The sequence below is a fragment of the Gigantopelta aegis genome, chromosome 4 (assembly GCF_016097555.1).
Source record: "Gigantopelta aegis isolate Gae_Host chromosome 4, Gae_host_genome, whole genome shotgun sequence".
Lineage (NCBI taxonomy): Eukaryota > Metazoa > Mollusca > Gastropoda > Neomphalida > Peltospiridae > Gigantopelta > Gigantopelta aegis.
This window is the reverse complement of record NC_054702.1, coordinates 78,186,850-78,200,032: the sequence shown is the minus strand read 5'-3', so window position 1 is coordinate 78,200,032 and position 13,183 is coordinate 78,186,850. Positions and strand designations below refer to the sequence as shown.

Sequence of the window (13,183 nt, the reverse complement as noted above, 5' to 3'; positions counted from 1 at the left end):
AACGTGTATCATCTGAAAACAACTACTGCTCAGATCTGTTTCAACGTGTATCATCTGAAAACAACTAATGTACAGATCAGTTTCAACGTGCATCGTCTGAAAACAAGGACTAATGTACAGATCAATTTCAACGTGCATCGTCTGAAAACAAGGACTAATGTACAGATCTGTTTCAACGTGTATCGTCTGAAAACAAGGACTAATGTACAGATCAGTTTCAACATGTATCATCTGAATACAAGGACTAAATGAATGAATGTTTAACGACACCCCAGCACGAAAAATACATCGGCTATTGGGTGTCAAACTATGGTAATGGGAAAAACAACGTGATGATCAAAATCAATATAAAAATTGAACAGTTAAATAAAAACACAGTGTAAAAGACTGTGTAAAAATACAAATATCACAGATAGATATAATTAAAATTTAGAATAAATAGAGGTTATTACCAGAGTGTTTTTCGGTATCGTCAATATCATATATTAGGAATAAAAATTGTATTATGCGAGCCTCTGGTGAGCATAATACATTATTTTTATTCCTAATATATGATATTGGCAATACCGAAATACACGAGGGTAATAATCTCTTTATCATATAAGCTCAAGTTTAATACAACGTGTTTTAGTAAACTGTACACGCAACTTTAATTCCAGTCCGCCATTACTAGATGTAAGAATATGTGGCGCGGTTTATTTTTGAATGGAAATGACGTCAAACACGAATGACGTCATTTTGGATGTTCTTACATCAAAATAAAGTTATGCCTAACGTTTTTTGTTTTGTGAAAGCTGGACAGCTTTCAGTGTCAAATTGTCATTGAAATGTTTTTATTTGATGACTTTGAATGCATATGTCAATCATGGAGTGTCACCTGAGTACATTTGCTTAAATGTCAATAAACCTAGTGCCGAGACCTCGACTAATTTACATCTAATTTGCAAAGTTATCAAATTCGTAAAGTATGTGATCTGAAAAATATCACATACTTTGATTGCACTGAAAATGTAAGATATTATATGATAAAATTCAGTATCACGTAAAAAGTGTGACACTAATTCTGGATGGAATCGAAATGATTCCATCACATTTGTTTGTACTAAAGTTCGATGCTGAATCGTGCAGTCTCATAGAAAGTATTGTGTCTGATGAAAAACTGTAGTACAAGCCACAGAATTACCATCCCGTGATCCATCTGTATACACAGGAATGTAATCACGGTACCTGTCATGAATTTCTATGAAAAACTATTTGTACACAACAGCAGTTGTACGATCTTTCTTCAGATGCGCAAGATCAAACACAATGTTTGGTGGTGTAATACACCAAGGTGGTAAAACAAAATATGATGGAGTTTCCAAAGTGTCGGTTAAATCAATGTTAGAAAGCGACAAAAAACGCTTAATGCGAAGACCAAATGTACGAATAGCATTTGGCCTTGCATCAAACAACTTCATATATTTGTTATCAAACACCGCATTATGTGTAGGATGTTGTGGTAAAGAGTTAATCTTGGTAGCATACTGCAGAGAAAGCTTTACACGTCTAGCACCCAAACAAGGTTCGTGTGCATCAACGTACAAACTCTCTACAGGAGATGTTCCAAACGCACCAAGACAAAGCCTAAGTCCCTGGTTGTGTAGAGGATCTAGCATCTGCAAGTAAGACTTGCGTGCCGACCCATACACAATGCATCCATAATCTAGTTTAGACCTCACAAGAGATCTAAACAGACGGAGCATAACCTTTCTGTCTGCTCTCCATTCCGTATTACCAATAGCTTTTAAAATATTAAGAGCTTTTAAACCCTTCTTTTTAACATATTTAAGATGGGGCACAAAAGATAGCTTCATGTCAAATATAACCCCCAGAAATTTAGTCTCCTCCACAACTGGAATTGGATTTTTGTCCAGAAACAACTGTGGATCTAAGTGGAGACCTCTTTTCTGGCAGATATGCGTACAAACCGTTTTTGCCTTTGAGAAACTAAAGCCATTGTCAGTTGCCCATTGATGAAGTTTATTCAAACAAAGCTGCAACTTACGTTCAATGATACTCATATTGGACGATCGATAGCAAATCTGAAAATCATCGACATATAACGAGCAATCCACACCAGGTGTTAAACACTGGGTGATGCTGTTAATTTTCACAGAAAATAAAGTTACAGACAGGATACTACCTTGAGGCACACCCATCTCCTGTGGGTGAATGTCGGACAAAGTCGACCCACCCGGACTTTAAAAGATCTATCTTTTACAAATTGAGAAATAAAACAAGGACTAGTGTACAGATCAGTTTCAACATGTATCTTCTGAAAACAAGGACTAATGTACAGATCAGTTTCAACATGTATCTTCTGAAAACAAGGACTAACGTACAGATCAGTTTCAACATATATTGTCTGAAAACAAGGACATATCCCCTGGAGGCCTGATACTCATAAAAAGAAAACAGAAAAGCTGGAAAACATTATAAACATTTGTAACTGTAGACAATAGTTCACATCAGGCAATTTGCACAAATTTGTGATTAAAATAAAACATATTTTCACTGCGTCCGCGACTACTTAATACAAAACACATAATTATAAATACATATTAATGTCTTACCAGACATCCTTATGTCCATTTGCATAAATATATCAAGGCTATTTCATGGGGTTTTTTTTAAATACGACTTTTATGTCAACGAGTGATATGTCAAAACCATATTTTCACGAATTGCGAAGCAATGGGTAAAAACATATTTTAAGACATAAAGTTGACATAAAAGTCGTATTCCAAAACAACACCATGAAATGGTCTACTTATTGTAACATCTTTCCTAATTTTTGACAATATCTTTCACTTTTTGTTAATATGTTTCGCTTATCCTATCGAAAACACGTAACGCCATGAACTATTTCTTCCGGTTGAACTTTCGCTGAAAATTTTATTGACCATGAAATTTGTAAAAGAAATACTAATAAAACTTACCTGTATTTAATTATTATATTAATAATTATTTATTTATACTGCTGAGCAAATAAAGCGATCCTTCCGAAAAAACCCACAAAAACAAAACGAATCGAAAAAGTTTAACTTTAACTTACACTCCGCGACAGGACATTGCGCCATCATTGTTTACCTTCGTATTCATTCTGTTTTAGATATTGTATCGTAATTGACCTTCATGTCCATTGTTTTATAGCTACAATTATTTACTTTTTTTAGTTTTCAAATACAATCAGATGTATTGATAATCATCAAATTTTAGCACGAAGAAGCGACACTAACCTCCTTAATCGAAACTAATAATTTACAAGGGAGATAATTGAATCATGAATTTGTTCATAAAAATATCAATATGATTTTTATATTTTCACTGCAACGACAGTGAAAAAACGACTTTTCACCGAATATCACTTTTATGGCTTTTTTGTAGATTTATATATTTTATTGCTATGTATGTAATAAATACATATTCTTTCCACAGTAAAACAAAATTTGTTTTGTTTAAGAATACCACTAGAGCACATTGAAATATTAAAACATCGGCTATTGGATGTCAAACATTTGGTAATTCAGACACAGAGTCTTCATAGGAAACTCCCTATATATTTTTTCCATTGGATTCCAACAGACAAGATAGTACATACAACGCTATGATATACCATTCGCGAGGCACTGGCTGCGACCGGGAAACAATAATCTTAATGGGTCCGCTGACAAGATTCAGTACCATGTCCAAGCCCCTTAGAAAAGCGCTCTTCTATTTGTAGAATAATTGAAGCTATAGTTCTGCTTTTCTGATGAAAGCTGAGGAGAATCTATTTGTGTATCAGGAATCTGGTGACAAAGGGCGTTGTCCGGTAGCATATAGTGCATGGCTCAGTTTCAGTCCGCCTGTAAATAATAGCAATTTGCTTTGGAAATAAATAAATGAAAAATGAAAACAAAAAGTCATCAGTTATTTTAACTGTCAAGGTCACACGTAAAACAACATAGCAAACAACCCCAACACTGGTATTATAAACAATGAAATATCCTAGTCAGAACACTCCTTAATAACTTTCTAGTCACAACACACCTGGATAACTGACTAGTCGCAACACACCTTGATAACTGACTAGTTACAACACGCCTTAATAACTGACTAGTCACAACACGCCTTAATAACTGACTAGTCACAACACGCCTTAATAACTGACAAGTCACAACCCTTAATAACTGACTAGTCACAAAACACCTTAATAACTGACTAGTCACAACACGCCTTAATAACTGACTAGTCACAACACGCCTTAATAACCGACTAGTTACAACACGCCTTAATAACCTTAATATGTGGGTGTATTTAACGCATGGAATAAAATATTTAATATATGGTAATTAATGTTTAATTAAATAGAGAATAACTCGTTACTGACGTCGGATATCTGGCCTGGTGCTTATAACACGTTTAGAGTATAGATTCGAGACAGTAACGTCATGACAACGACATATAAATTGTATGCATGTCACATCATTTGAGATGGAATCTGGACTCTAAAAGTTTTATAAGCACGGGCCCTGCGTTATCATGTGAAGGTAAGAATGCAAAGCTCTGCCGAACGGAATTTCTTATTCGGTCTGAACAGGATAAAGCAGATATCCGACGTCATTAACTAGTTATTATCTTTATCCTGCAGACCATAAAAAATGAAGGGGAAAAGCTATTATTTCTGTTATTTCAGCCACGTTGTACGATGACCTAGAGGTCAAATGAGCGATTTTGTAATGTAGCTATGCGTGTGACGTCAAACATCGGATCCTGCTAGCAGCAGGATATGACTTTGCTTTATCATCATAGTCTGTCAATTGAAACGGTGGTTGCAGGATAAAATGTTTTAATTGTTTGCTAAATAACACAAATCACGTGTTCAGCGACAGCGAACTATTTGACTGGTTCCCGATGTGGTTATTTTCGTTTATCGTAAAGCGCATTATAAACCAGTCAAGCGAACGTTGTTCCGCTCAGTTTGGCTGAATTCAGTCCAATATCTGAATTGAACTGAACTTTATTTACACTCAGGCTGTAGTCTACGGCATATGAGGACATTTATACATAAAACAATACATTGCGACAAGATGGTGAAAGTACAATAACATACATAAATACAAAACCACACAGAAAATCAGTCAGAAAGTATTCATGACTAAGTTACAAAATATAGAAAGTTTTCTAAGGACACCAGCTTTTTTAGAGTTAAATAATTTATAAAATGTACACACGCAAACACACACACACACACACACACACACACACACAGACGCACGTATATATATACGGCCCAGGTTACATAATTATGTGTACACGTGGTTGTGAATATTCTGGTCTATAACCGAAATAGGGTTGCACAATTTTATTGAAACGCGAACCCCTCTTTTTAAGTCACACTGTGTAGTCTGGATTCGTCAGTTTGGTGACCTACTGTGTATTTATTACCTGATCAACCTTTGTACAAATTAACCAATGAAAATAATACCAAAGAAAATAGAAAACAGGGAGATTTTATTTTTTAATGATACGGAGTAAGACTGATGAAAAAAGGGACCAGAGAGTGTATTTAAGATTTTCCTCATTGTAACTGTGCTCTCACACAATCATTATCTCAAGAGCAATCGTAGTGTATATACGATCTACAGTGGTGAACCCAACGAGGGTAGGGGTTTAAACTTCCTCTTTAGCTGTCAAATGGAAAAGGTTTAGTTTACCTTCACCAGGCACCAACACCTGGCCCTTGCTGAATACACACAATGCAATATAACATTCATTAATAATAATAATAATCTATAATATTCGCAAGTGTGCTTGGTATTCTGTCTTTGTAGGTTTTGCAAGGGCGGGACGTAGCCCAGTGGTTAAGCGCTCGCATGATGCGCAGTCGGACTAGAATCGATTTCCGTCGGTGGGCCCATTGGGTTATTCTTCGTTCTAGCCAGTGCACGACGACTGGTATATCAAAGACCGTTGTATATACTATTCTGTCTGTGGGATGGTACATATACAAGATCCCTTGCTACTAATGGGGAAATGTAGCGGGTTTCCTCTCAAAGACGTAGCCCAGTGGTAAAGCGCTCGCTTGATGCGCGGTCGGTTTGGGATCGATCCCCGTTAGTGCCCCACGACTGGTACATCAAAGGCCGTGGTATGTGCTACCCTGTCTATGGGATGGTGCATATAAAAGATCCCTTGCTGCTAATCGAAATGAGTAGCCCATGAAGTTGCGACAGCGGGTTTCCTCCCTTAATATCTGTGTAGTCATTAACCATATGTCGGATGCCATATAACCGTAAATAAAATGTGTTGAGTGCGTCGTTAAATAAAACATTTCCTCCCTTCCTTCCTCTCAAAGACTATATGTCAAAATTACCAAATGTCTGACATCCAGCAGCCGATGATTAATAAATCAATGTGCTCTTGTGGTGTCGTTCAATAAAACAAACGTTTAACTCTGTAGGTTTTTCTGGTTTTACAGTGGATTTAAACAACCATGCATAAATGATATCGCCACCCCCGTCTCAAAATCCTAGATCCAGCCTTGATCTAATATCAGTCAGCCTGTACTATCAGTTTGGGTGTGTGTCTTACTTCCACTGTTTCCTTCCAGGAGGAGGTAGTCCGCGGTCAGATGCTGAAGACGTTGCTGACGTGGGGAGCTGACGTCAACCTGCCGGACTCGATGGGCCGCACCGTCCTCAGCTTCACCTGTCAGAGCCGTCTCAACGACGTCGTCCGCATCCTTATCCACCACCCGGACATCAACCCAGACGCCATCGACAACAGCGGTAAGATTTAAAGAACGGAACGGGATCTGGCCCAGTCGGTAGAACGATCGCCTGCGGTGTTTGAGTAGTATGACTGATCCTCTTTACACACAGTCTTAGAGAAAATCCGCTGCATTTTCCCCTTTAGCAGCAAGGGATCTTTTATATATAGGACAGCACATACCACAGCATGTAATACAACAGACGTGGGACGGAAACAAACCAATCAGAGAATGCGACCACTCAGGTGATTCGACACTGCACGCAAGACTGTGGCGAACGCTCTATAGATAACGACTGAGCTAGATCCCTCTTCACACACACACACACACACACACACACACACACACACACACACACACACACACACACACACACACACACACACACACACACACACACACACACACATCAATACATACATACATGTCTCGTTAAAAAGTATACCTTTCCTTAAAAGTGTTTTTTTCTGTTGTTGTTTTAACTTTTTTAGAAAACGTCTTATCTATAGCCCTCCAGAGATTTTAATGTCTCAAAATTTAGTAAAAGTCTTTATTTTAACAATTTAATATTAATTTGTTCATAATGTAGAAATATTTACTAAAATTGGTTTTAATGTAATAAAACGTATTGAAGCCACTTATGAAATATCTTTAAAATGTTTGCTTTCTTTTTAAAAAAAAATCGTTTTATTTTACTTAATCGATCCTGTGAGTTCCGAAGCACAAGTTGCAGCTATAATTTGCAGTTCCAGGAAAATAAAGGTCATTGTCAATCACGATCTGACCGAACGAAGCCTGTCGATAGTCATTCCAAATGAGCGCCTTTTGTTTTGGGCGTCACTACAATTGATGGAATTTCTTTCACCGGTTGCATTCAATTATTTAGACCGGATTGTAGGTAATGAATGGTCTGAATCCTTATTAACATTAACTGGGCGTGCGCCTTTGTTATTCTCAGTGAAAGCTTTTAAACGACGTAAACAAATTTAGCTCATGTTGATAAAATCCTTTCCTGAATTAATCTGCCTAAAGTGGAAAAGCAAAATTTAAAATGCATTTGCCAAAACAGAGGGTGGTGATAGTGGTGGTGGTGGGAATACTGCGTTGTCGAGTATTCCCTCCCCTCTCTGTCACTGACTGTTCGTCTGGCTGTCTGCCTCTCTGTCACTGTCTTTATGTATGTTTGGGTCGGTCTCTCTCTCTCTCTCTCTCTCTCTCTCTCTCTCTCTCTCTCTCTCTCTCTCTCTCTCTCTCTCTCTCTCTCTCTCTCTCTCTCTCAACTACTACGTCTACCATTGTGTAAAAGTTTGTTTTGTTTAACGACACCACTAGAGCAAGTTTGACCTGTAGTCTTAGAGTGGAAACCCGCTACATTTTTTTTTCATTAGTAGCAAGGGATCTTTTATATGCACCATTCTACAGAAAGCTGATACAAATAGCTTATGCCACAGCCTTTGATATACCAGTCGTGGTGCACTGGCTGGAACGAAAGATAGCCCAATGGGCCCACCGACGGAGATCGATCCCAAACCGACCGTGCATGAAGCGAGCGCTTTACCACTGGGCTACGTTCCGCTGCATACATCGTGTAATACGGATCGTGTCTCTGAGATATATTCGATGTTACCTTCTTTGACTGATGACGGGAAATCGATACTTTGACAGTACTCGAAAACGCCGATAATCTTTATTAGAAAGAGGCGATTTCGAGACACAGATGATACAGTTAATGCCGTGCATACCTGTCAACCTGTCATTTGTAATAAATGTTTGGACCAAGCTTAATTAGAAACATTGCCAGAAAACAACATTTAAGAGAGAGCATGGCACCAGATGAATGTAGCATGTCGGCATATTAGGTTACTTAAATAATGATCAATTTAAAGATTAAGTGTTAGTATTTCGCTTGCAATCCGTACAAAACAGACACATTGGCTGTATTTGTATTATAACGAGGGATGTTGGAACTATTGTAGGGTGTAATAGACCTCTTTCGCATTCCTATTGCGCATGCGCGCGAAGAGTGACGTCTCTTACCTAATTAGACGGAATCCAGGCTGAAACAAATTGGGGGACTTGATCGACAGTTGTCATGAGCGTCGTGAGTAGCTTCGTAGGAGCTGTGAATCTCTAGCGTCTAGCGTACATATTTCGTATTACATGGTATAATGGCAGCGAAAAACGGTCTACTAAAGTTTACACTGGAATGGTTTAAGACCAAACGCAGAGAAGCATTAACTTAGACGAAGGCTTGTCCGTCGTTCGAGTCATTATACTTCATATGTTTGCTTCAAACATTCAAACGAAGTACCTTTTGACTGTGCTTAATAAACCCTCTTGAGTTTATAATAAAGGAACCATCCTGAGTTTGTAGCCATATTATCAAGTTGTCGGCTAGTTTAATCTCTTATAAATAAACCTAACATGTTTCTTAGGCTACATATTCTTGCTTCAAATATAAATATCTGTATATGCAATTCAGTTACATTCCTGGCCATTCTCGGGTAGGAAGCAACCGATAGGCCGGGGCGGGGGACTGTACCCCAACTTTTATTTACTTTATATAAATCTGGTTTAAACACACACACACACACACACACACACACACACACACACGACTGTGTCCCTCCACTACAGATTGTGCGCCCCCCACCCCCAATATCGTTCCTACGGGCCTGATTCTAATATTTTATAGTAGCTCAAATTCCATACGTATCATTTCATTTTTCTTCAAAATATTGAAAAAAACAAAACAAATTGGCTAGAACGAAATCCCGACAAAAATCCAGAATGTAGTTATCCGTATGATGCTAAATATAAATATTTAAATCACGTTAAATACGATAAATATCTGCATACATACATACATACACCAGTTGCCCCGCTACGCGCACATGAAAGAGGTCTATTGCAGACGCATGAAAAATTCATCATTCGTACTTATTTGTGTGCGTATATTCAACTAAGGTTCAAACACGCTGCCCTGGGCATCCGTCCCAGCTGCCGGGGTTTACTGTCCAGGACAGTGGGTTAGTTGTTAGTGGTTAGTGAGAGAGAAGTCAGTACAGAGGCCTTACAGATTTCCATTGAATCGTTGAACTCACTCTGGGTGGGAGCCGGTACCGGAATATGAACCCAGTACCTACCAGCCTTAAGACCGGTGGCTTAACCACGACAAAATCCAAAACAAACACACCCCAGCTACCAAATCAAGTTTTACAGTTAATAGATATTGAGATGGCTTAATATTATAAAAGCAAATGTTCGTCTTGTCTTTCTTCAATACATATACCCTGGATGCTTTAAATTTCTTAGAGTGATATGTATTTAGTGAATAATTTAATAATTTTAAAATGCTAATACTGATGATACATTTTAATTAGTTTTGTGTAATATGTTGCGGGATCTAGCTCAGTTGGTAGAGCGCTCACCTGATGTGCTTGTTGTCGAAGGATCATTGGTTGGGTCCCCCCCCCCCCTGTCCCAACCAATGCCCCACGACTGGTACATTAAAGGTAGTGGTATGTGCTGTCATGTCTATAGTAAATGAATGAATGTATGAATGTTTAATGACACCCCAGCACGAACAGATACATCGGCTCTTGGTGTCAAACTATTGTAATATGCAAACATTGATGTCTGTGGTAAACTTTAAAAGTCCATATAAAAGATCTCTTGTTGCTAATAGAAAAATGTAGCGGGTTTCCTCTAAGAATATAATTATGTCACAATTACTAAATGTTTGACATCCAACAACGAATGATTAATAAATCAATGTAGTCCAGTGGTGAGGTTAAACAAAACAAACTAACTTTTTCTTGTAATGTATTTTCAGGAAACACCGCTTTAATATACTGCGGCATGGAAGGGAACGACGTTGCAATGGAAATGTTGTTGAAGAACTTTCGACGGCTAGGCCTGAAAGTGGACCACTGCAACAACCGCGGAGACACGGCCCTTCTCGCCGCTGCTAAAGCCGGCAACATACAGTGCGCACGACTCCTGGTTGAGCAGGGCAAAGCGATGCAAAGCAAGAAGGACAGAACGCACGGCAAGACCGCATTTCAGTGGCTCAAGGAGTACGGTTACGAGAGGGATGAGCTGGATTTCCTCAGAAGGGACAGATTCTACCGCGTGGCGAAGCTCGCTACCTCTTTGGCCAGGAGCTCGACCGTGTCACAGCCGCGCGTGCAAACCACGTCCAGGGTAACGCAGACTGAAGAGCGAGGCACGACGGCAGGCTCGACTCAGACGAACAGGAGTCACGTCGCGCGCCGAGCAAGACTCAAGAACCAGACGAGCAACTCCTCTGTCGAGGGAACCGCGTCTGTGAAGAACTCCTTCGACAGCATGTCCTCCGATTGCGAGATGGACTTTCTGTCTCACCCAGAAAAGAGAGACTGCACGCATTTCTCGATCGGCGTCAACTGCTCCCTGGCATCTCTCGTTCTGTCCGATGCGCCACCGAAGGATCAGGAGGGTGTACATCCCGCAAAGACCAGCAAGAAGAAGACGGTCATCAACAAGAAGGTCGGTCGGTCGTCGTCCCAGAGGAAGCCCAAGGTCAAGCAGGTCTCGCTAAAGGAACGAAAGCGTCTGAACAAGTCGAGCCCTGCTCTGTGTGAGACGCACCAGGTTGACGAGAGCGAGTCGTCCTACTCACACATCTCTGTCGGAAGTCTGGATTCCGGCATCAACACCCTCACTGACGTCACCTACCTGTCAGAGGACGGAGAAAAGGTAGCCTCGCTGAGTGTGGCTGTCAAAAACTGAACATTATTTCTGACATTTTGTGTATATATATATATTTATCTTCTTAAAGATGCACCTTCCATCCACTGACCACTGTAATTAATTTTGCAAGCTTACCTGCTTTCCTAAGAAGGGACAGATTCTATCGCGTGGCGAAACTCGCTACCTCTTTGGCTAGGAGCTCGACACACAAACACTAACCCCAACCCTAACCTCAAATGACTTTACTATTTGAGCCAAATTACCCAGACAGTAATATTTCGATGCAATTGTTTGGATTAAGCAATTGCAATTATTGTGTTGACAGAAATATTTTTGTCCTGGACAGGCAATGACAATAAAGATGGTATAAATTTTGTAATGAACTATACCCGGAATTTATTTGAATCTATAACAAATACGGCTTAATTAGAGTTTTTAAATAAGAACGTACAATCGTATGTTTTACATTTATAGTTTTCTCACCACGATGACGCAAAGACACGCAAATAATGTATGTGATATGAATTATAACCATAGTGTTAAAATTGTTGGAATTATTCAATCAAATAGTTGTTTAACAAACAGGAGTCAATTTCATAAATCTTCACAAGTTTACTTTAACGAATAGCAGTTATACTATACCAGTCATATGTTTACATGTGTTTGGCATCTATTCCACGCAGAAAATTACATCACAACGGAAGATGGAGAATGTTAAGGACAAGCGAAAATGAAATATGTGTGCTTCAAACTATAATTTTTGTTCTGTTAATTGTAACACGAACTGTGGTTTAGTCGTAAATTTACGAGGCTTACGACGTTTTGTGACGCTGGGCCCAGGTTTTGTTGGGAGTTTTTCAACGAAGAAACATAATATGACAAATAGCAGTTTTATATATGCATATATTGAAAAGAATATTAACTGTTGTTAACAATTTTGTTAATGCTTAATGTACATGTGTGTATATCTGAAAGTAACATGTAATGGCTAAGCGACAAATAATATAACCCATTCATGTATATAAATAGATATTCCTAAACGCGTTTCAAGCGTATTGTAATGCACGCACATGTATATAAAACAACCAATTAGTCATTGGTATGCCTGCACATATGGATGGATGTATAGATGAGTACGTATGCACTGTATATGCACAGTATAACGTTAATTCACCAGGGAATGTGTAACGATTTTTTCTTCGTTTCCAAGCAACACGTTTTGCGACCGCTATTATTAACGACGTTGTCTTGAAGTTAAAATCGACATGAGTTGCAGAATTTACACACAAACAACACTACAAATAACACGTTGTAGAAGGTGTACAGTATCTTGGTAATTTACTAATATAGATGTTCTGTTATTGATCTGTTGGTTAAATACGGATAAAAAGAATTACTTGTTCAGAATGGACGTTTTTCTGCTTTGTTTCTTTCAGAGACGACCGGCCTCGGTGGCGTCGTGGCAGGCCATCGGTCTACAGGCTGGTAGGTACTGGGTTCGGATCCCAGTCGAGGCATGGGATTTTTAATCCAGATACCGACTCCAAACCCTGAGTGAGTGCTCCGCAAGGCTCAATGGGTAGGTGTAAACCACTTGCACCGACCAGTGATCCATAACTGGTTCAACAAAGGCTATGGTTTGTGCTATCCTGT

General features: G+C 39.0%; 1 protein-coding gene across 1 annotated transcript in view; it reads left to right on the top strand.

The window, feature by feature from the left end:
- Nucleotides 1-12,927, top strand: part of LOC121370008 (putative ankyrin repeat protein RBE_0220) — a 31,555-nt gene extending 18,628 nt beyond the window's left edge. The window contains exons 2-3 of the mRNA XM_041495099.1: nt 6,638-6,815; nt 10,632-12,927. Coding sequence (XP_041351033.1) covers nt 6,638-6,815; nt 10,632-11,569 — 1,116 coding nt within the window. The 3' untranslated portion in view covers nt 11,570-12,927. The remainder of the gene's footprint in view (nt 1-6,637; nt 6,816-10,631) is intronic.
- Nucleotides 12,928-13,183: the final 256 nt, after the last annotated feature.